General features: G+C 40.8%; 1 protein-coding gene across 3 annotated transcripts in view; it reads right to left on the bottom strand.

Annotated features, from left to right (window-relative positions):
• Positions 1–2,032: 2,032 nt before the first annotated feature.
• TFDP1 (transcription factor Dp-1) overlaps positions 2,033–25,442 on the bottom strand; it is a 30,540-nt gene continuing 7,130 nt past the window's right edge. For all 3 annotated transcript variants that reach the window (XM_053455228.1, XM_053455227.1, XM_053455229.1), the window contains exons 3-12: positions 20,978–21,044; positions 14,206–14,312; positions 10,615–10,736; positions 8,241–8,406; positions 7,946–8,092; positions 7,741–7,809; positions 6,314–6,465; positions 5,523–5,689; positions 3,465–3,540; positions 2,033–3,209 (exon numbers count right to left, since the gene is read on the bottom strand). In XM_053455228.1, coding sequence (XP_053311203.1) covers positions 3,059–3,209; positions 3,465–3,540; positions 5,523–5,689; positions 6,314–6,465; positions 7,741–7,809; positions 7,946–8,092; positions 8,241–8,406; positions 10,615–10,736; positions 14,206–14,312; positions 20,978–21,044 — 1,224 coding nt within the window. In that variant the 3' untranslated portion in view covers positions 2,033–3,058. The remainder of the gene's footprint in view (positions 3,210–3,464; positions 3,541–5,522; positions 5,690–6,313; positions 6,466–7,740; positions 7,810–7,945; positions 8,093–8,240; positions 8,407–10,614; positions 10,737–14,205; positions 14,313–20,977; positions 21,045–25,442) is intronic.

Genomic DNA, 25,442 nt, shown 5'->3' on the forward strand with positions numbered 1-25,442 from the left:
GTATTGTGTAATGATTAACATAGAAATAAGTACTGATTTGGAATCTACATATGACTCTGTCACATTACCTCCTTCCTGATTTCTCCTATTTGTCAGATTTAAAGGTTTCAGATGATCCAACTCATTTTAACATAAGAGCAAGACACTGGAAGCCAACACAAAATGCAGCTTTAAAGTGATTTCATTTATTGAAAGTAAAGAATTAATCAAAACGATATCACCCATCTGAAAAAGTAATTGCCTCCCTAAACATAACTTGCAAAGGAGAGCGGGACTAAATGCGATAACCGGCGATGATACCTTCACATCTTTAAAATGTTCTTTGCAGATTTGTTTTAAATCAGTCACAGTGGAGGGTTTTCAGACACAAACTGCCTTTTCACGGTAGTGTAACAGCATCTCAATCAGATTCAAGTCAGGACTTTCACTAGACCGCTCCACAACCTTTGTTTATTTTGATCTTCAGATGATTTTCCTGCTGCATAACCCAACTGCGCTTGAGCTTTAGGTCACAAACTCATGGCTAGACATTCCTCTTTAGGGTTTTCTGGTAGAGAGCAGAATTCATGGTTCCATTAATTACAGTAAGTTGGCCAGGCCCTAAAGTAGCATTGCGGCCCCAGACCATCACAGAGTTTGACTGTTTTGTTTGTGGTATGATGTGTTAGCTTTACGCCAGATGTAATGGGACTCATGTCTTCCAAAACGCCACACAGTTGACTCATCGATCCAAAATAGCCCAGTAGTCTTTGGGGGGGGGGGTAGCAAAATTATTGGTACCCCCATGAAGTATATTCCCTTTGCTTTTACATTTTTAGTACACCTGGGTGATGAGGAACAGGAAATTGTTCAACCATTACTTCCCGTTTCACAGAACTGTAAATTTTAGGTAAAACATAGGCCATTCATCAAGACCAAAGAATAAAGTTCTAAAGTGCTACAAAAAAGTTGTTGAATTTCACAAAAAAAGGCCCTGTACATGTTAAGAGTTTGGTGTGGAGGAACTTGAGAAGTCTCCAAAGCTTCGACTAACCCCACTGAACATCTTTTGGATGAATTGGAACACAGACTGCCAGGCAGGCCTTTTAATTCAACATCGATGCCTGACCTAACAAATGCCCTTTTGGCTGAATGGGCACAAACTCCCACATACACTCCAAAATCTTGTGAAAAGCCTTCCCAGAAGAGGAAGACTGTTATGCCTGCAAAAGGTGGGTGTGTGTCACCATATTAACGACCTTTATTTTGGAATGGAATGTCTGGTATCCACATACTTTTGGTTATATAGTGTTGGATTTTAACTTAACTTTTGACTAATGGAGCTGAATTTATTTGCTTGTTACAGGCAACAAATTAAGGTTTTTTTTGCTTACCGACCATACAAGAACTGATTAAAAAAAAATAAGATGTGGATATAAAGATGGTTCTGGAGGAAACATGCTCTTAAAAGGACTGTCACCAAACACACAAACATGTGCAGACAAAGAAAATACTAAACTGAAGATATCCATGCTTTTAACAATGATACAAATACTGTAAAAGCCATTACAAGTAAAAATATTGATGAAGCAATGTCATACATTTCCATTCCTGCGGCCACCACACAACTGCCCCCAATGTGTTGCAGAGGATTGCCCACAAACTGGTGGAACAACTTCACGCCTCAGGCTCTGTGTCTTAAAAGTCAGGCACAAACTTCACCTGCGCATCCATCTTCTTCCTACTACGCCCCAGAATACGACATCATAAACTGGTTCTTCACCTCTTGCGGCACACGATGATACCACATGCTATGGAGGCTGTGCTAGAAAGGCACCTCTTGTGTGAATGGGGCAATTTCAAGTGAGATCTCGGAACTTTCCAACTGGCCCATTACATGCTACTCCAGACCTGCTGTTAAGCCTACTCATCTCAGGCCACAAAATGCCACTGACCGTGGTATTGCTTAACATCAATTAATCATTTATACATAAAGTAAAAAAAGCAAAACAAAAACATACTATACAAAAATCCTGTTAGAAAAACACTGAGCTTTTTTAAAATGCCCATGCATGTTTTATTAATAAAACTAACAGTGCCAAGTTAAACAAATCATTTAATAAGTCTCTGTATAGTTAAAATTACATAAGTGTATGTTTCAATAAAAGGAATATGATTGTAACAGGCAGCCGTCAGTTCTAATTTTGAGAATTGTCCGAAATCACCAGCGTCTGCTGTTAAATTTCTTATATAAAATATGAACTGTTAAAAAGGATTTGTAAATCTTGGGTTAAAAAAAACAAACTGTTAACGCTATAATAATTTTAACATAATAGATTACAGGTAGAGGTTTTAGGAAACAAATACAAAACATTTGTTTCAGTACATACTTTAAATGATACTTATGTAAACAACTATAGAATTAAAAAAATCAAACATTTACCTGCAAGAATTCAGGCAAATTTTACTAAAAGCAAAATATAGATATTTCATATAGCTGCACCAGCAATGACTTAAAATGTATTTTTTTTCTCCCAAAATATACATTACATATTTTTTTTTAAAAAAACACACAGTTCAGGTTAATTCTGAACTCCCAATTCATTTATGGGTAGGGGGTTAAAAAAAAAAAGTATATTTCTTTGGACAATGCATGATTTGAAAAAACCATATTGCCATTTTGAAATTACTGGCATTATTGAAACACTCCAGATAATTTTTAATTAGATGAACCCATTTATTTTTTACATATGAGGATACCATTTAATTTTTGTGGCTGAAATACAATATTATAAAGTGTAGCCAATTTCACTGGGGGCAAAACAAAACATAAATAAAATATATTTAAAAACTCAAAAGGGGCTTGTGAGAAATAACATCCACACCTCAAAAGGGGAAAAAAAAAAAAAAAAAAAAAAAAAAAAAAAAAAGTTACAAGCAGTCCTTGGTTGGTAACTAGGACTTATTAGTCTCAACAATATTATACCAAGACTGTTGTAAAAGAAAGTACACCTCAAATAACTGAACACAAAAGATTCCTGAAGCTTTTTCAACTGAAGACACAAACACCATCTACAAATCATTCATCATCATCATTTTCATTGAAGTCATCTTCCTCGTCGTCTTCGTCCTCTCCAACGTAAGACACAGGTGTTTCTACTCTGGAGCTACTATACTGAGATCCGTTTGAACTAGTTGCCAATATACCATCTGTACAGCCTGTCAGTTCACTGCACAAGGAAAATAAAACAAACACGTTACACCACAAAGTCTACTGTACGAGAAGCACAGCTTAACTAAATATATGCAGCGTTTTAAAAACTAATATTCTGCACTTCTCCAAAGCCTTGGAAACCTGTAGAATAATCTATCCATTGGCAATATAAATGTATACTTGTACTGGATTAGACAATATTTGCAATAGAGTTGCTTTATTAACTTTATGAAGTGCATAAATCATGTAGATTGTTAAATCGTCTCTGTACCTTGTAGAAAACCTCCTTCCATTCGATACAGAACCTGATGAGACATACACACTGCTGATCGATCCCTGAGCCATTTCTGCAAAACAAACACAAAAGGGATGTATATACACAGGGGAATTTGAAAAACACATTCTGTACAGTTTGCAGCCAAAAAGTTATGAAAACCGTTATCGAAACATGAGTAGTTTGATGCACACAAAATACCCCCCCCAATTATGTTATTTTATCACAGACTCTTATTCTGAACTTTGGGTAGTATATAATGGAATAAGGAATAAAAAATTTGGTTGTATGTCAGGTTTGGCTTTAAGTACCAACGATTTGGTGTGTGAGCCTTATTTTTTTTTTTTTTTACGTTATTATGCTTTAGCCTCTGAGTACTTCAGCAAAAGGGGGTTCCCTCCACTCCTGCGGAAGTACCCAGATAACGAAGCTGATACCCAGGAGACGGGGTGAAGAAAGAACTGCGGAACAGGAGGCGGGGACACAAAAAAGGTCAGAAGACATTGACTGAGCAAGTGTCTAAGTGACAAAAGCAATAAATGGTTTTCATTTTTTTTCCTCAATGGTGTCATCATCTTATATTCAGGCATTTACTTCAAGATGCAAAGTTTTGGGGGCTTTTGAGTAAATACAGTAAGTTCCATGTGCAAGTAGTCTAAGTCAGGGCTCGACAAATCCCAGGCGCCAGGTCGCCATGGCGACAGAGAATTTTGTCCTGGCGCCTAGGTTTTGTCAGCCTCTTACATCCAGAAAAAAATGTGGATGTAAGAGGCTGAGTCACCACACGGGGGCGCTGCTGCTGTCTGCCCAGGAGTCTGGGCAGACAGCACAGCCACTCCGAGCCCGCCCCCGAGCCTGAGATCCCTCCCACGGAGTCAGCCTGTAGGCTGAAAACGTGGTTGCTGCAAAACCAGCAATCGTGTTTTCAGCTGCCACAGGCAGCTTCAGGGAAGGAGGTTGGGTGTTAATTGGGTCCCCACACAAGTGTGGGGACCGGACCCAACACCCCCCAGCTGCCTGATCGCTCCATGAGAGCGACAGTGCAGCGTTAACCCCTTTAATGCCGCGATCGCGGCATTTAGGGGTTAATTCCCATTTTTGTAAGGGGCTCTGCTGCCAGGCAGACCAGCAACAGCAAAAACGAGCCCCCACAAGCCCTTTGATGATTCCTGTAGGTATGGAAGCCTACAGCAGTCATCAGAGACTCCCCCTTTAATGGCTGGTCTATAGACCAGCAATTGAGTCCCAGCTGCCAGAGGCAGCTTCAGGGACAGGGGAGAGGGTTCTTCTGTCTCCACATGAGTGTGGAGAGCAGCCCCAACACCCCCCTGCTGCCTGATCGCTCCCTGAGAGCGACAGTGCAGCATTAACCCCTTCAATGCCACAATTGTGTATGACACATTCGTGGCATTGCAGGGGTTAACATTTGTCCCCACAAGCTTGTGGGGACTAAATATCAGTCAATGCTGTGCTCCAATGGAATATCAGCATTGAAAGGGTTAAAAAAATAATAATAAAAACAGCACTGACCTGAAAGTCCAGGGTGCTTCCAGGTCAAATGCTGTGAGTTTAGTAAGTGGGCTGATGATGATCGGATCACTCCTGACCATCTGTTAGTTTAAAAAAATCCTGGCTCCTAACTTTTTTACCTGGCGCCTAGATTCACAACAAATTTGTCAAGCCCTGGTCTAAGTGTACTTTATACTAGTGATGAACTGAAATGAAAAGTATGGACCAAAACCGAAAATTCAGCATTCACTTGGCCGAAACCAAAAGTGACCCCCGACAAAAAAAACAAAACTGTTTTAATGAAAGTATATCTATACATATATAATTGCTAACAGCAATAACATTCCTTTCATGCCAAGGCAGCCAGTACATGCTAGAACCTGGGCATGATAGGAGTGTGATTACAGCCTCCCTATGTCATGCTAAGCACCCACCCTTACACATCCATGCTAATGCACACACTCATTTGCATTCATTCATGCACACATACTTGCTCCCTACTTTATACAAAAAACGAATTCAATCAACAAAGGAAATACCACTAACCTGTCACATACGGTTCTAGAGCCTTTGGCACCAAACTTCGTGCTATCCTAAGGTCTTCTGCAGAGCAACTTCCGGATTCCAGTCCACAAGCCATACCCATCCTTTTTAATACTTCTATGTCATCGTGAATTTCAAATGTGTTGTCGAAATTAAAGAGATATTCAAATCTTTAAAAAAAAAAAAAAAAAATCCAGGCTTATTATTCATATAGGTCACTAGTCACTCATTTACAATTTGTAACAAAATTGAGCACAGCTCAATTGAAAAAGTTTCTCGGGTAACAAAGTTCCTTGAACTGTTAAATATATACATAGTATTCACACCATTCGCACATGCAGCTTTCAACCCTCTCAAAATGGGCAAAAAAAAAAAGCTATATTGTAAATAGAAGACAAGGAAGTACTCAATACCAGCCTAACCCAAGAACAGCCCTGTGAGGAAATTAAGTTACTACTGAAGAGGTATCAAATTAAGGTGTTAGCAAATTCAAACCACTCTACTTACATGCTATACTAAATTTCACTGCTTGTGAATGCATGTTTTGCGTAGGTTAGTGATTTTGAATTACATTTACAGACATCTCTCTAAAAATGCCTTTAAACATACCTCAAGTATAAAGATAAAAAGTACATAGAAGGTAACACTACTGAGAGATCATGAGTCAACTTATCGTTAACCTGTTGAAGGTGACCTTGTAATGGAGAAAAATATTTTACAGACTACGCAAGCGTACATTATCACAGTATATAATTTAATGCTTATTCACAAAAAAAGCATCGATATTAACATACTTGTCGTTAGAAATGCTACAATCAATTACGGTTTTCTTGCTGGTGTTCACAATAATAAACGGTAAGTGTATGACTGAATTGGCTGGAGGAGGTCTGTTTGCCAGCAGCTCTGTCTGACGATTTCTCTGAACTAGGTTCTTGAATGCAATTTGCTGGAAAAATAGAAAATTAAAATTAGAGCACAAAAGTATATTTCTAATCGTGGGCAGATTTTGAGATGCTCTTTTTGTTTTATATTTTCTACAAATACCAGGCAAGAACAACCCCCCATATGCCATTTTTTGCAATTTCTGATATTTTATCAGTTATTGAGTTTGTGCAGCTTAGTTTATAAGAATACTTCCTGCTGTTTCTATGCACATTCTGACTTTTAATGCTGTAGAACCCTGAAACTGCTCCAGAATGTTTGCTATGTGACAAAATCCCAAACAAAGGACATCAGGGGAGGTAAGAGAAGCAGAGGGATTTTGGTCCCAACAAGGTGATCTAACCCGCCTCCCCCTCCAGGTAGGTCAACACTTCAGACCTAGAAATATGCTACTTCTCCACAAGACTATACCAAGCAGTTGCTTAGGATGTCCAGGGCTATGTCTGGTCCTGAACAGTGAAATGACATTAACGAAAACTAGGTCTTGTGAACATTTAACTGTGTTATGTTAAAATAGATTGGGACCTTTCAAAGAAGGGCTCCTAAAATGGTTGATGGTCTACAGGATAAAAACTCAGGCAACACCATTTCAAGTGCTTTTACCTTAAAACATGTGGCAAAAAACCCATTAGGATGTACAGGTACATCCTCACTTTGGCAAGGACCTCTCCCTGCCACTGCACAAAAGATTGTTGGCTTCCTGCTGTCTGATTGTGTGTAACTGCACGAGTGCCTGTACACTAATTCAAGGAATGTTTGATCACAGCTGACATCCACCGCAAGTTCGCTTGAGATCAGGAGAGCCTCAGCAGGATCCTTCTAGACCCTGCTGTGCTCTCCCATTGCTTTCCCCACTGACTGATTGCAATAGGTAATGCAGTGTTATGTTTTTCCTCACACTTTCAAAATTTAGGTAAGAATTTACAGTTCGCTGTATATGTTACTGTCAATACGTATTTAGCAATATCTCTTGAGTACAGTGATATCATCCATGCAGGGGTTTTTGCGGTTAAAAGGGCACATTTGGCACATGAGCAATAAAGTTTTTCAAATTGGTATTTTGACATGGGGTCATTCTGCCCCATGTCCTATTTGGGACATCTTGGAATCCAGCCAATTCATTTATGTATTCAAAAAGATATGGCTTTATGGGGTAGACACCACATGGGTATTTCATGCCAGGATATACACACACACACACAACTCACACTACTCTACAACCCATCACATTTTAACACTCACGTATGAAGTTTAAACATAGTGCCGACATTTTAATCACCTGTAGTATAAGTTCTTGGAGCTGAGACTGTTTTTGCTTTATCCTTTCAAGCCGCCTTTGTCTCTCAACCTAAAGACAAAATAAAATATTTTTATAAGCTTTGCCATTTCTGGGCACTTCAAAGTGCATTCTTATTCAAGAGCGACCAATCTTGCATTTATTTTATCTCAAACTGAAGGGCCAGTAAATTTTAGCTACCACGTACCTCTAAGTTCTGACATTCCTGAGCAGAGTTTGTGGGTAGGCCAATCCACTTAATTTCTTTCTTTTCCTTAGAAATAATATTCATTGCCATAAGCACGTTTAAGGCATCATAAACTCGACGTCTTATATTCTTCTGATCATACGCTTGCTGAAAAACAGATGGGAAAGAATGAAGTCAAAGCTTTCCGCCTGATTGCAGCAAACATGAAACTATGATACAGCATTTCTGTACAAGATGCACAAAACTGAAACATTTTAAAAAAAAAAACCACAGAACTCTGAAATCACATATTTACCGATTCATTTGGTGATATATGGTTATCCGCTGAGCTAAATTCTGCAACTAACTCATCTGCCACTTCATTGTACGACGTAGTTCCCTTCTTCTGTACCTTCTCACATACTTTCATGGAGAAATGACGCAACCCCTTTCCATTTTTTTCACCTTTCTTACTTCTCTTCCTAAACAAAATGAAAACAAAAAAAAAACAAACAAAAAAACACATTAAGCATAATAAAATAAAAAACAGGCTTACTTAAGTGTTCAACTGCAAACCTATTACTTGGCAATTAAAACTATACAGAATTTTGTGGAAAAGCCTTTGGTACAGCACATTTCCAGATCACAGATCTCATATACATCATGAAGGGACAAGCCCTTGCACAGTTCTTCAACATCAATTGCTGAGATGACCTGGTATCATGCATAGTTCATCCTATAAGCTGTTAGCTGTACAATAATGTGTAATGTAATTTTTTTTAAAGGAAAGCAGATTAAAGTACATGATTTTGTAAAACTTAGGGAGAGAAGGAAAATAAAATCTCCAATGTAACATCTCCTCCATGCTCTGACATTTAACAGTGATCGGTAGCATGAGGCAGCCAATCAGTGGCTGGAAAGTTCTACTGTTGAAATCAAGGGGGATCTTTCTTGTGCATGCGTTTTCAGCTGAGCACGGAGGGTGGTCTGGGGCCGTAAAATAGCAGGGGAAATGAGCAAATGTATACAATGGGATCCTACAAAATGCCCCATTTATTTGCAACAAATATTTAACTATATATTTGTTTCAGTAATAGTTAAGCAATGTATAGATTGCTCCTGACACGAGATACACTTAACACAAGAGAGCTCCAGAGCTGCCGTGGCAAATACTGGGGCAGGGGTGTATTATGTGCATATGCGTGGAAAGTGCCTCCTTGTGGATATGGTGTACATTATGGGACTCCAATAATATGAATTGCTGACAATACAAATTGAATTCTGTCAAAGGTTGACAAACATCTCCAGACCATCAACAGTTCTAATAGACTGCTTCAGGAATTCTGCTACCTGCGGATACAAATATTTTAAGGAAAAGAGTTTGTGCTCCCCAGTCACGAGAACCAACAGCACTGGCAACTGTCATAATTTTTAGGCCCACGCAGAAGAGAGCCTAATTCAATGTCACCGTGTAGCCACCAGACAGGGAGAAACTTGAAAAGGCAGAGGGGCAAGGGAGACAAATCCCAGAGCAATAATGAAATCATATAACTGTCCAAGGAAAAAGCCTTAAAAACATGTGCTTAAGAAATTAATAATCTTGGGTAACAGATGGACCAGATACCGCATTATCATAATCCTGGCAGAAAGACCTTCACTGTTCTGGAATGGATAATAAAGTTTAAGAAACTGAACTCCAATCAGACATTATTTCTCCACAATTTATGACCCAGCACAGCCTTTAAAGAATGCACCAAAACGTGATTCCCTCTTGCTTTTACTAGGCACTAGTAGCAACAGCTGCAAGTATGCCGCAGTTATACAGCTAAGGTCGTTTTAGGCAGAAGCTTACCTTGTAGAGGCGACGTCTCTCTCCTGTGAGGGCCACCTAAGTTGCCTAGGAAATACATATTTCCAGAAATTTTGAAACTTTAGCGTTTCTAATGGCTACAAATAATTTGGGCTGAGTTCATGCCCACAAATGCTAAATATATTTTTAAAAATGAGAATATATTCTTATAAACCTACATCTACTTATTTGTTTTTGCAGGGCAGGAGGTCAGAGTGGGGCATACCTGTGAGATCAATTGCTGCCACACTATACAATATATGGTTGGAAGCCTGGGGCCACTTTGCCTATCACATAACATGTGCATGAGCCCTGTTAGGCTCATTTAAGAATTTCAGTGGCAACATATGCTCACTAGTTTCCCAGCAAATCTCAGGATGTGTATAAGATGGCACTACAAAAAGTCCGTTTCACTGGTTTAAATTCTACTTGAAACTCAACATGAGAGGGTTACACGTTTACAGGTGTGTATGCAGGCAACATACTTAAGTGCTTTTTTGAGTCACTTTCCCGTAGGAAAGCAGACAAGAAAAAAAACAAAGAAAAAAAAACCATTGTTACATTTTGCGACTGCCCATTAAACATGGAAGGTATGGCATACGACATGCTGATTGGTGCTTTAAGCTAGTTCCAAAACAATTGGTAATACACATTATAGGTTAGGCTTTTTTAAAAAGCAATTCTATTGCAAAGTTTGAAAACTGGTCTTATCACCATAGGTACTGGAAGTCCCAATCCGCAGGGATCTTCCAAACTTTTTAACATTGCACTAGAATCACTTTTTAGTGCTTTTTTTTATATATAGCTGTCACAAAAATGCTTCTAAGAAAACTCCGCTTACCCTGCAGACCAAGGTGAGGACTCTGTAGTTTGGTTCTGCGATACAAAGTGCGTGTTAGGGGTATGTGGACTTCCTAATAAGATTGTACTGGCTGCAGATTGTCTCTGGGGTGTTCCAATAACCTGCGTTTAATTGTGAAAAAGTAAAAATATGTAAATTGCATATTACAAGTCAATAAACATACTCAGACTTCTATAAGAAACCAATTTAAGAAAGCGTATCTGCGTCTAAGGTTTTAGTCTCTCGGCAGAACCAACAATGCCAAGTAATACGGCATACAATTCACACGGCAATACAAAGCTGTTATCAGATATTCCAGCCGAGTAGCTACACTTTTGATTTAAAATCATCTTCAGGTATTCTTTAGTAAGTAGGTATAACTACCTTCCTGTTTTATAGAAGATGCAGATTTTTGGGAATAGTGACTTTGTAAGTAAGGCCCAAATGTTGACAGCGTGCTTTGTTCAGGTATGTCAGATTAAACGCAAGATATGAAAATTGATTAGAGAAAAAGTTTTACTGCCCTTCTAAAATTCATAAGAATAAGGAGAACCCCCCCTCCCCCAGGCTGAATGATCGTGTCAGGTATGAATTTAAGTTGTTTTGTGAATTAGGTATTAGTCACATGCTTTAAATATATCCTCTGACCTTAGAGATACAAGAGAGGAGCTACAAATACTGGATAAGTTTGCCATTCTTCCTACAGCTTGGTTGTCTGGCTTCCATGTAGCTTCATACTACAGTAAATTTATTGTAATATTTTATTTATATAGCTGCAATGTATGCCACACTTACAGGTAATATATTTAAAGCATACGACAAAACTAGAGTTGACATGCTAAGATGGAACGGATACAGTAAAGAGTGTCCTGCTCCAAAGTTTTGAATCCGGGTGGATGTGGTGTGGAACATCACAAAGCATGGAGAAAGGGTCAGATAGTGCCGGATAACATGACATTTTAGGCAATAACATTGTGCACGTCTCTGAAGTAGATATGGAGGTATTTCTTTAAATATTAAGACGGAAGGTGAAAGTGAGCTGCAGAGGAATGGGGCACCATGACAGAAGGCTTGTAGGCAAAGAGGCGAGGAGGCAGGCTGAGAGCCTTCGTTTGTGGGAAGAACGTAGAATAAGGGAATATTGTGTGATAAAGGTTGGAAATTATGGGAAGCGGTACCATGAAGGGCTTTATGCGCACGTTAGTGTGATATTTTAAATGCAATTCATGATGAAATAGGGTGCCAGTGGGGGGCTTCCATATTGGGGACACAAAAAAAAGTTGTGTAAAAAAGATAAGCCCAACAGTAGCATTTTCAATTGACCGCAGAGGAGAGAGGTGGGTTTGGGTATCCCCTGCATGTAGGGGATACTGGGGATAATCTAAAATATTTTTCCAAGAGATCACGTGTAGACAGAAGAGCGTCAAGGACTGATCCTTGAGGGGAACAACTACAATTTGGTTGGGTTGTTACATTGACGTCTTAATTTGGACAGGTTCCTAAGAAGCATTTCACAAATTCGTGCTCTGATTGAATTCAAATTCCATTGGACTTGAAGTAACATCAGTAATAGACCCTGATGAGCTGATGTTTTCAGATTTGAAGATTTCACTGTTATTTCTGAAGGAGATGGTGACAAAGTTTGCTACATGTTGATCGCAGCCATCCCAAATCTACCAAGGACGTTGAGGTCAGGTGATATAGCATCCATTGTGAAGAAATTGCAGAGATATCATTAAAGCTAAAACCTTTATGTCAGCATTCAAGGGAGGAGAGTTACTCTAAAAAGCCCTTCACCAGGCCTGGAATCCTGCTAGGGATAAGGATGCAGAGTCCCAGGATAAGGATGAAGTGATCATATGTGTGGGATGCTAGAAAAATACTAACACATCTTGAAATTGAATTCTTCCTTCAAATCTAAATTATTAGAAAAGCATATAGTGACATCACTGAGGGAACATTACATTAGGGATATATTGGTTCATTCCCAATAGGAATGATGATAAAATACATCACCAACTGTTTGAACAGTGGAAGTCACAATAAGTATGTGGGGGTAAAACTATTAAACCACCAAAAAACAGAATACATATTGGTTGCATGCTGGGGTGTCTATTACATAACAATGATGCCACTTGTCTGACACTCAGTTATTGAAATACTTATGGCAGGGCCCAGGGGTGAGGGCTGATGTGCGAGACTTTAGATGTTAAAAACTTTGGCAACTTTAGGCATCAATAAGGAGTTTAATTATAAGCCTGTTTTACTATCCGGATAGAATGGATTCAGTTACCTGTTACGCTGAAAGCATTATTTAAAGATAGATAGTTTATCACATTGTAGTTGTGAGACTGGTATCAGTACTGTCATTTGGATAGACATTATAGATTAGTGGCAAGTGATATATCCCAGTACAACCTGAAGTTAGTAAAACAGCACAAATCTATCTTGAATAAATAACTATGCTTAATATGATATTTAAAAAATATATATATTTATATCCATCTTAAAATGCACTTTATTGTGTAAGTTCCCCATAGCAAATCTATCCAGACATTCACCAGGTAACCGACAGCTCTGAGTTACAATGGTTAAAATATAGGATAGGGTACTTTAGGTATATTTGAGGAAAGATCATTTAGACAGCCCCACAAGTAGACTGACCTAGCCTGCAGTGTTTAGGTTGTTTTACCTAACGTTGTTTACGTTATGTTAGACATGCTTTTTCTGTAGAGGAGAGAGCGTCTTTGTATTCACCACTTTGTATTTTAAGTAAAGGTTATGTTTCAGAAACATTTCTTAGTAAATCCATGTATTCATGACTACATTTCCTTCTTTATACCTTGTTTGGATAAAAGTGGTAGTGGTGTTAATGATTTTTGTTCTCGTCAGTTTTTGTTAGCAGGTTGTAATTTGGCAGTTTCGGAAATATATGGAAAACCAGAGGTAGACATTACAAGGGGCAACCGTGCAGCCCTTATCTATGCAACCAATTACAAGAATAGAATATATATTCTATTCATATATATATATATATATATATATATATATATATATATATATATATATATATATATATATATATATACACATATACATATACACACTAATTTATTAACAGAAGAATATGCTGCTTTGATGGCAAATGCATACCTTATATTACAGTAATTCATTTTGCTGCCAAGGACCAAGGTTAAAAGCAAGCACTGATTCATAGAAGATAATATCTTGAGTTATTTTAAGCTAGCTATCCTTTTGTTCTCCTCCTTAACTGGATAAATGCACTACTTACCATGACCCTATTAGTTGCTGAGAGAGGATTTTTTTTATCATCTGCTTTAAGTCCAGATGACCTCGTTCAATGTTAACTGCCCAAACCAGTTCCATAGAGCATCACAATCAGCCAATAAATTATACAAACTAGTGCACTCAAATTTGTTTTTGAGAAGGAAAAAAAAAATTGACAATTTTTTTTTTTTTAAGTAATTGCTTAAAGCATAACCTGCTCCAAGCGCAATAGTTTTAAGGGTTTTCTATACAAATGAGACCCAGCTCAGATGAGCCCAAACACAACTATTTTGGAATGCTTACCACTTGCTGAGAAATGTTAACAGTAGACTGTCCAAAAGTTTTCGGCAGGAGTTGCTTTCCGACAGAATTTACAGACGTTGGATGTACAGCCAATAACGATACTACACCTATAAAAATATTGAAATGATTACAATGCTTCGCAATTATACCATAAAATGTTATCAGTGTGAGCATATACACATATATGTTGATATATCTTTATTTATATAGGAACACAATAACAGTGATAACATTACCACACTATGTTACTGTACAGAGGTGCCCATGTGTGCTGCTCGTGTGTGTTACATGTTTTTGAATGTTGAAGGCCCCCGGCTATGTCTGAAGGGTTACGTTATCTATTTCTGTAGCGTGCAGGGAGGAGATGGACAGCCGCTTGGTGAAGTGTAAAGCGGCAGTGGAAAATCAAATTATCTGGATCAGATTTTCACACGGTTGACAGCTTATTACACTTTCTATGTCACATATTTACAATGAATACTAAAGTAGTAGTTGAGATCAGAGCTTTCCTGCACATTCTCTCCACAAAGAGTGCAAAATAACATTTTAGTGCCCACTTTGAGCTTTATAGAAGAGATTCTAAAAACATGCACAATGAAAGAATTCTGGTTATGTTTTCAGGGCTTGTGACATTTGTTTCAGTTAATTTTGAATTGATGGGGTTGAAAAGTTTAAAAATGGATGATTGAGAAAAGAGGCAAAAAACAAGTTCTTGTTTAAAGCTACTGAACTTATAACAGGCAAGGCAGAGCTGATGAGAGGGGAGATTGGCGTTCATGTCTGGAGGCACCCGTAGAATCAGCTGATAAGAGACAAGGGGAGGTGGCGTAGGATAAGGGCAACAGCAAGAGAGGTTTCTTGCAGGTAGACTTATAGCGCAAGGAATTGGATTGATGGTATGTATAAGAATACAACCATTTACTTCTGTGCGCAATGAGTATTGTCAATCAATTTCAACACCCTACATCCAAATAAGAGCGATATTTATAAAAAAATACACAAAATTATATCTAATTTATTTACGCAACGCTTAATACAATACATATATTTGAAGGGGTATGACAAGACGAGAATAGACAAACCGATACTTTAGGAGGAGAGAGCCCTGCTCGCAAGCTTACAATCTTGTACATGCTTGTAATCATGCAAAGTCTGTAAACAAGTCAAACAATGTAGATCATCCAACTCCAATGCTGCCCTACATTCCTAGATGAGCTGGTAGCCCTTTCTTCGGTTGGATCTGCAAACAAGCTAGGTAGAATGCTGCCAGAACATCAGTTAATCACTGCCAAGATATACTATATGCAATTAGGAGGGCTGTCCCCATGCTTTTTGTCAGAGTTTAGGCGTTTCAGTCACACCCATGGCTAACTGGTGCATGAAGCACATATGCAGCCACCTCCTTAGACAAACAGTAAATCCATCAAACTGAAGAGCTCAATGGCTTTAAAAGTGGCATGTGATAGGATGCCACAAGTCAGTTTGCGAAATTTCATCCCTGCTAGGTCTGCCCTACTACTATCGTGAAGTGGAAGCTTTTTAGTCACAAAGCTGTTGACCATGCACGCTCAGAGAAAGGTCACCAATTACTGAAGAGCATAACAAAATACTTTGTAGCATCACTCACTACAGAGTTCCAAACTGCCTCTGGAAGCAACATCAGCACAAGCACTTTTATTGGGTTTTCATGGCGGAGCAGCTACACAAAAGCCAAAGATCGCTATGTGCAGTGCCAAGCGCCAACCGAAGTTGTGTAAAGCACACTGACACTAGACTCTGGAGCAGTGGAAACGTGTTCTCTGAAGTGATGAATGTTACAGCACACCAAGACATTTTATAGAATGCTATGCTTCCAACCTTGTGGAAGGTCCTTTCCTGTGCCAACTTCACTGTGCCCCAGTGCATAAAAGCAAGGTCCATAAACCAATGGTTGGATGAGTTTGGTGTGAAAGAATGTGACTAGCTTGCACTTAGCCCTGACCTGAACTGCATCTAATAGCTTTTGGGATCAACTGGAACAGAGATTGTGAGCCAGGCCTTCTCGTCCAACATCAGTGCCTGACCTCACAAATGCTCTACTGGATGAATGGGCAACAATTCCCACAGAAACACTCCAAAATCTTGTGGAAAACCTGAGAACAGTGAACGTTTTTACAGTGCCAAAGACTAGTGGGTAAACGCTATACTAATGTCCTAAGCTCATTAGGGCCGCAACTAACGATTATTTTAATAATCGATTAGTTGGCCGATTATTTTTTCGATTAATCGGATAAAAAAATGCAATTTTTTTTTTTTTATTTAAAATAATGTAATAAAAAACGTACAATTTACACTTTCACCTCTTTATTGCAATGGCCTCTCTATTCACCTTCTTATTTTACTGACATAATAAAAGCTACAAGAACCCAAACAGTGTTTCTCAAACTAGGTTTTAATACAAATATTAATTCATATGTTAACTATTTTTCATATTTAATAAAAACTGAGAAAAAAGCCTTGTTTATATTTTCTTTTATTTACCAAACTGCCCCCAGTTATGCACATCTGACCCCCAGCTTGCCACTCTGCCCCATATATGCCTTATACCTCTTATATGCCAGAGATTCCACTGGGCCCCCAATATGCCTTATACCCCTTATATGCCAGTGATATCCAACTGAGCCCCCTGATATACCTTTTACCCCCAGATATGTCTTATGCCCCCCTGATATGCCTTATAACTTCCAATATGCCACTCGCCCCCATTTATGCCTTATACCTCCCTATATGCCACTGTGCACCCTGATATGCCACTCCACTCCCCATAAATGCCCTGCACCACCCTGAAATTCTCCCTGATTCACCATTCTGCCTCCCCCAGATATGCCACTCTGAAATTCATTATACCCCCCATACACCACTCTACTTCCCCCTATACACCACTCTAACTCCCCCAGATATGCCATTCTGCCTCCCTGATATTCGTTATACCCCCATACACCACTATAACTCACCCATACACCACTCTGCCTCCTCCCCCTCCCATACACCATGCTGGTTCCTCCCCCTCCCATACACCACGCTGCCTCCTCCCCCCTCCCATACACCACGCTGCCTCCTCCCCCCTCCCATACACCACGCTGCCTCCTCCCCCCTCCCATACACCACGCTGCCTCCTCCTCCCTCCCATACACCACGCTGCCTCCTCCACCCCCCTCCCATACTCCACGCTGCCTCCTCCTCCCATACTCCACGCTGCCTCCTCCTCCCCCCTCCCATACTCCACGCTGCCTCCCCCTCCCCCCTCCCATACTCCACGCTGCCTCCCCCTCCCATACTCCACGCTGCCTCCCCCTCCCATACTCCACGCTGCCTCCTCCTCCCCCCTCCCATACTCCACGCTGCCTCCTCCTCCCCCCTCCCATACTCCACGCTGCCTCCTCCTCCTCCCCCCTCCCATACTCCACGCTGCCTCCTCCTCCCTCTCCCATGCTCCACTCTGGCTCCTCCCCCTCCCATGCTCCACTCTGGCTCCTCCCCTCTCCCATGCTCCACTCTGGCTCCTCCCCCTCCCATACGCCACTCTGCCTCTACCCATGGGGGGACAGGGGGTAATAGTTGCAGTATCTACCACAGGCAGGTACTTTTTTGTCAAAAAGTACTTTGATATTCCTTAGTAGGGACAAAACTATTACATCTGTAGTACCGAGCTGTAGCAAACATTTGTGAATTCTAAATTTGGGAATAAACTTTTTGCTTAGTTGTACACATTTCCTGTTACCTCTCCATCAAAATATTTCTACTTAAAATTAATTTTCTCACTGCAGGTCTTTACGGTACCCAATGGTCGGCAAGAGGTCCATACATTGTGTCCGCCACAAAGAATTCTGGTGTCACCACTGGAAAATTAAAGAGTGCCACATTGCGGTGACCTAACTTGGTGCCACCATGTGGTCTTTTTAAAAGGCAGTCTTCTCTCTTCACTGCCCACTAGAAAGTGATGTAATTTTATTTTGGGTTGCTAGGATTTATTTCAATTTAATTGGTGGTCGCTCATGCAAGCGATGCCTTCCAGTCCCTTTTCTCTTTTATCTCCCCTTTACTGATTCTTATATCATTTTGCTATATGTTTTAATTACTTCTGTGCCTCTTTTTTCTGTTTTTCAAGCTTTCCTGTTCTTGCGTGTAGTCTAATTTTTTGCGGTCTTGGATTGACATACAAAAATAAGGCAGAAAAAAAGGACAGCAAGAGAAAAAGGGGAGAGGCATGAAAAACAGAAAAAAGAAAAGTCAGCACAGAAAGATATAGCAAATCAGAAAGATTCAAACGGAAAAGATTGCAAGGAGGTGGCAGTGTTGAGCGGTGTCACGTCAGAAAGACTGGCTAGGACTTCACGATAGTAAGAGTTGTGTGTGGGTATATTAATGTGGTGACTATGTGTGTCTCTATAATGTGTATATATATATATATATATATATATATATATATATATATATATATATATATATATATATATATATATATATATATATATATATATATATATATATAATGTGTATGTGTGTATATATATATATATATATATATATATATATATATATATATATATATATATATATATATATATATAATATGTGTATGTGTGTATATATATATATATATATATATATATATATATATATATGTATATATGTATGTAATATATATATATATATTTGGGCTACTGAAAGTTAGGGGAGGTGGGGGTTAATTTAGGGGCAGTTATGGTTAGTGGGGTGTTTAGGGTTAATTTAGGGGCAGTTATGGTTAATTGGGTGTTTAGGGTTAATTTAGGGGCAGTTATGTTAATAGGGTGTTTAGGGTTAATTTAGGAGCAGCTGTGGTTAATGGGGTGTTTGGGGTTAATTTGAGGCAGTTGTGGTTAATGGTGTGTTTAGGGTTAATTTAGGGGATGCTGTGGTTGATGGGGTCTTTAGGGTTAATTTAGGGGATGCTGTGGTTAAGGGGGTGTTAAGGGTTAATTTAGGGGCAGTTATGGTTAATGGGGAGTTTAGGGTTAATTTAGGGGAATCTAAATCCTGGGGGCAGTGAAGTGACATATCTGGGGGTATAAGGCATATACAGTATATAAGGCATATGTGGGGAGGGCAGTGTGGCATGTCTGGGGAGGACGGAGTGGTGTATCAGGGTGTATAAGGCATATCTGGGGGTGGAGTGGCATATCTGGGGGTAGAGAAGTGGCATGTCTGGGAGGCAGGGTGGCATGTCTGGGGAGGATGGAGTGGCGTATCAGGCACAGTGGCAGATGTGGGAGGCAGCGTGGAGTGGCAGATGTGGGAGGCAGCGTGGAGTGGCAGATGTGGGAGGCAGCGTGGAGTGGCAGATGTGGGAGGCAGCGTGGAGTGGCAGATGTGGGAGGCATTGTGGAGTGGCAGATGTTGGAGGCAGCCTGGAGTGGCAGATGTTGGAGGCAGCCTGGAGTGGCAGATGTGGGAGGCAGCATGGCGTGGCATATGTGGGGAGGGCAGGGTGGCATGTCTGGGGAGGATGGAGTGGTGTTTCAGGGGGTATAAGGCGTATCAGGCACAGTGGCATGTGGGGGGTAGAGTGGAGTGGCAGATGTGGGAGGCAGCGTGGCGTGGCATATGTGGGAGGCAGCGTGGCGTGGCAGATGTGGGAGGCAGCGTGGAGTGGCAGATGTGGGAGGCAGCGTGGAGTGGCAGATGTGGGAGGCAGCGTGGAGTGGCAGATGTGGGAGGCAGCGTGGAGTGGCAGATGTGGGAGGCAGCGTGGAGTGGCAGATGTGGGAGGCAGCGTGGAGTGGCAGATGTGGGAGGCAGCGTGGAGTGCTGTGGTAGGCAGCGTGGCATATGTGGGGGGGCAGCATGGCATGTCTGGGAGGCAGAGTAGCAAGCCTGGGCTCAAATGTGCATATATTGGGGGGCTGGTTGGGAAATAAAGACAAGAAATTTATTATCAAAGTTTTTTTATTCTGCTGTTTGTATTTAACATCATTTGTTTAGTAAATAATTTTAAATAAATGAAAAATTTACATTCATTTTTTTAATCCGATTAATCGAAAAAATAATCGGCCAACTAATCGATTATTAAAATAATCGTTAGTTGCAGCCCTACATTATACATCACTTTTTAAAAAGTTTGAAAAGTTCAAACCATGGAATCATTTGCAAAGCTATGGGCCCTTATAAAGGGAATATAGTGACTGTTACAAATAGATCATTAAAACATTAACAAAGGGAGTCTATGAAGGCTTGCTTTAAATGAATAAAAAAAAAGCATTCTCCACCGATGCAGTTGGTTTTAAAAACGTCTACCGTTAAACATGTTTGTGATTCCACCTCTATTAAGCTTACAAGAAAACTCTAAAACCACAAACCTATGTATTGCTCACCTTGTATGTTGTAAATTCCTAACATTACAGCAGCGATCAACTGAAAAATAACAGGATTTTCACTTTGCCACAGTGCCACAGTGTGGTAGACCATAAACACCACCACACAAAAGCGGCAAATACATACTTTATCAGAAAAGCTCTTTGGCTGGTGCGGCCTGACAGGTAAAAGTGGACACGACATGTGGAAAACCAGAGGGTTTTGCTTTAAAGTAAGCAGGGAAAAGAATGGATTCCCAAAAGCAGCAGCCTAGGAATATGCCCCTCTTGCTTTGGATATCCAGGTATCATGTGTAATTATAATATCTATACACACACACTATAGCACTTTATGGTTGTTATGATTTCAAGAGAAGTCAGCAATTGGCAAGCACAGTTACCTTTTCCAGGACTGAGATTTTGATCTACAAAAACCTTGAGCTCTCCATTTGCTTCAATTAGGCCAGCCTGCCAAAATAAAAAAAAATAAAAATCACTGAAGCAACGTAAAGTTATTTGTACAGCATAACACAACGGAAAATATACATTTCAATTTATAGTCTCGGCAATTTCAACAAGAAATTCAACTCTTGGTGCCAGGGATGCAGAGTTCCCCAGTCATAGGTGGTGTTAGAATGAGAACATTGATAACATTCACCCCTTATTTCCAAATCAAAATTTGCTCACATTTCATACCCACAAACATGGTATAAATACAAGGTGGGGAATGGGTTGTTTAGAAAGAGGATCCTCCTCTCTGGCATCCGGTGAACATCTGCGCGATGCGCTCAGACAGCCTCCACTGCTGCTGGCCCGTACTTCTGCTTGGGCTCCTATGGTGGAGCACTGGAAGGTCACGTAAGGCCAGGGCTTCTATAAACTGAAGCGCCGGCAGCAGCTGGGGTTGTCTGCATCGCGCAGGCATCCTCCAACTGCCAGAGAGGATCCAGGTCCCCAGAAGTGCTGTCTTGCAGCAGGGCAAAAAAAAAACCCGGAACTGCTTTTTTTTTTGCAAGTTATACGGCAATAAAGTAGTCTCTTTGCTATTGTGTTCTGGGGTGGGTTTTTCATGGCCGATGACAAGACCCGCCTGCAGGTTGGAGGTCACTGGCATAAAGTAGCGACATTACACCTTACCAGTGATCGTGAGCAAACGATCTTTTGGGCAACCCCCGAAATTACCAAAAAAAAAAAAAATATCATAGTTCATGGTCTAAAATGATCTTTCCCGTTTAAATGGTGCACAGACAACCTAAAGCACCAGGGGTTCTGGCTCACCAAAGATCTGTCACTTTTGTACCAAGACAATTTTCTACCTCTCTTGAGCACTTACTACAGACCAACATAAATGGAGAGACTTTTCTGACTTGGAAGGGTTGCATAAACACCTTAAAAAGCTGAACATCCTGCCAAACTACAGTCTCCTGGCCCTCAAAGCACAACAGCGGGGTAGTGCTTCCCGATTTCCACAAATACTTCCTCGCTACGCACTTCTTCCCAGTGGCTGCGTGGGGGTCTACAACAACGCCTAAGCTGTGGGGCTCCTAACTCCCATGGCTGGATCCCAAGATGTGTAGGCCACTGGTTAAGGGACAGGCTTTGGTTTGTGCCACTGCCGGATTGCAGTAAATATATAGCACTAAATTTCATCTTACCACTTTCCCTTTGCCCCTTACTACGATGCACTACAACCCCACTTTCCCATGTTGGGAGGGCTCCCCAGATCGAGTGTTATATTTGCCCAAATTGAGACATTCACTAGGTTAGCGGATGAAAATGGCATATGCGATCTTTAGGGCCTGCTCTTGCACTAGATCCACCAGGCACTTCCGATACCTGCAGATCTGTCACTACATATGCTCCATCCCACATAGGCAACTTCACAAAGGAATTCACTCCCTTTGACAGCGAGATTCAACTACATCATTTGCAGACTACCGATTACACAAGCATACGCTAGCCCCATCTCAATTCAAATATAAGGAGTAAGCACTGGGGAAGCAACTAACCCAGAAAGAGGAAAAAAAAAAAAAAAAAAAAAAAGTGTTATACTCTATCAACATTGCTGCGCATTTACGCATAGCCAAGAAGACACGTATAAGCTCCAATACTATTCCCCAGGATAGGAACTTTGTTGATGCTGTGGTACAGATCGGGGCTCTACATTAAATCTGTGGTAGAGTTGCAGGGCTCTCAGAGCCTTTTAATATTAGAATTAGAATATAAGGGATGCGTTATCAGACAACTCGCCGCACTTCCGCCCTACACCACATCAATTTTTCCATTATAAGAAATCTATACTCAAAACACCTACTGAACACCAAACTCCTGATTCTCTCTCGGTGGGGGGGGAGGTCAAAAAACCCAACCCCATAGCGCAACAGATTGGATGGAGGAACAGTGCCACATAATCACTTTGCATTAGCTCCAGCCAATGGAACTAAGGCAATGCCTCACCAATGGTGAGCGTGTGTAGGTGTTGCATAAAAGGGAGGAAAGGGAGAAAAGGAGACTCACTGTCTCTCTTCCATTTCCCTCCTCCCCCTTTCCCTAATACTTCTATTTCACTTGGCAACACGCATCCGATTATCCAGCTACTTATACATGAACAGCAACAAAACAAAGCAAAAGCAGAACACATTGTAATCTATTAATTTTCCTTTTTTTTTTATTACGTGGGACATTGAAATGTAACATTGGCAAATTTTTAAGGCAGTGATGTGTGTTTTCTTCGACCTTATGATCTATATTTTGAATGTGTGTATACCTGAGAAAAGCTCAAAAAAAAAAATTTCAAAAAAAACTGGCTTACTAGTATTAGTAGCACAAACATTCCACAACTATACCAATATAAAAACCATAAGAACTGTGCTAAAGTGTAAAAGTGTGCCTTTACACGTACAGATGCCACCAAAAAAGCAGAAATTAGCACATCCTTGTGGTTACACCAGAAAGGAAGGAAGTTTATGAAACACTGAAAGGAGTGTTAAAATGAGACATACCGTAATCTAAGGCAGGTCTTGACAAATTTGTTGTGAATCAAGGCGCCAGCTAAAAAAGTTAGGAGCCAGGATTTTTTTTTAAACTAACAGTTGGTTAGGAGGGATCTGATCATCAGCCCACTTACTAAACTCACAGCATTTGACCTGGAAGCACCCTGGACTTCCAGGTCAGTGCTGTTTTTTTATTATTATTATTTTGATAACTCTTTCGATGCTGATGTTCCATTGGAGCACAGCATTGACTGATATTTAGTCCCCACAAGCTTTTGGGGACAAATGTTAACCCCTGCAATGCCACGAATGTGTCATACACAATTGTGGCATTGAAGGGGTTAACGTGGCACTGTCGCTCTCAGGGAGCAATCAGGCAGCAGGGGGTGTTGGGGCTGGTCTCCACACTCATGTGGAGACCAAAAGGACTCTCTCCCCCTTCCCTGAAGCTGCCTCTGGCAGCTGGGACGCAATTGCTGGTCTTTAGACCAGCCATGGCAGGGGGAGTCTCTGATGACTGCTGTAGGCTTCCATGCCTACAGGAGTCATCAAAGGGCTTGTGGGGGCTCGCTTCCAGGCTGACCACCAGCAGCAGAGCCCCTTGCAAAATGGGAATTAACCCCTAAATGCCGCGATCGCGGCATTGAAGGGGTTAACGCTGCACTGTCGCTCTCATGGAGCGATCAGGCAGCAGGGGGGTGTTGTGTCAGGTCCCCACACTTGTGTGGGGACCCAATCAACACACAACCCCCTTCCCTGAAGCTGCATGTGGCAGCTGAAAACACGATTGCTGGTTTTCCAGCAACCGCGTTTTCAGCCTACAGGATCACTCCGTGGGAGTGATCTCGGGCTCGGGGGCGGGCCCTGAGTGGCTGTGCTGTCTGCCCAGACTCCTGGGCAGACAGCAGCAGCGCCCGCGCGTGGTGACGTGGGGGCAATTTTTTGTAGATGTAAGAGGCTGACAAACACCTAGAAGCCAGGACAAAATTCTCTGTCGCCATGGCGACCTGGCGCCTGGGATTTGTCGAGCCCTGATCTAAGGGATTATTTTGCTGAAGCAGGAGTCTGCCGGGTGAGTTGCCGTTTCAACTTGCCGCCTTCACAATGCAATAAAAGGGGCCAGCCTCAGTAAGCGGCTTCTACTCTATGGTCCTTGTAGGCAACAGTTCAATCAATTAGGTGATTTTCAAGAGTATTTACCGTTATATGTGGAAAACATAGCAACTCATTAAAGAAGCTTAAGCGAATAAACCCAAGTGCCTAAAATCTGAAAATGGCAGGTTTCGACAAAGCCCAGGTCACCGTGGCAAGAAGAAATCCCTTGCTGGCATCTAGTGATTGGCAGTGAAGCACTCGGTTAACTGTACAAAAGTACAACGTGATGCGCTAAGGTGGTATAAGAAAAATCATACTGTTGAAGCAGTGAGGATAAATTACTTGCCAGAGTTTGAATGAACATATTTTGTTTTCATGGGAAAAAAATGCCTCTGAACTGCCTCGATGCAGGTGAAACTAACAAAGCACAACCCTTGTATCCAGTTTAAATGAACATTTAATGATACAACAATGTGGTTTATGCTCACACAAGATCTTAATTAACATAAGCCATTGATTTATCGAAAGCATCAATCAAAAATCGTGTTTTGGAAAATTTAGATACAGCCGGCGCAATCAGCAAATTAGGAGCTACATGGTACTGAGATGTGATGACTGACCTGAAATACATGACCAGCTTAGACTGAAAAGGCTACATACACTCCATAAATGCACACTAGCTCATAAAACTTTACTCTTCCAAAAAACGAACAATGTCCCTTGAGACCAGTGTGAGTCTCGGGTGAGAAAAAGGGTTTACACCTAAAGTAGAAGCTGC

This window comes from Spea bombifrons, chromosome 2 (genome assembly GCF_027358695.1).
Source record: "Spea bombifrons isolate aSpeBom1 chromosome 2, aSpeBom1.2.pri, whole genome shotgun sequence".
Taxonomy (NCBI): Eukaryota; Metazoa; Chordata; class Amphibia; order Anura; family Pelobatidae; genus Spea; species Spea bombifrons.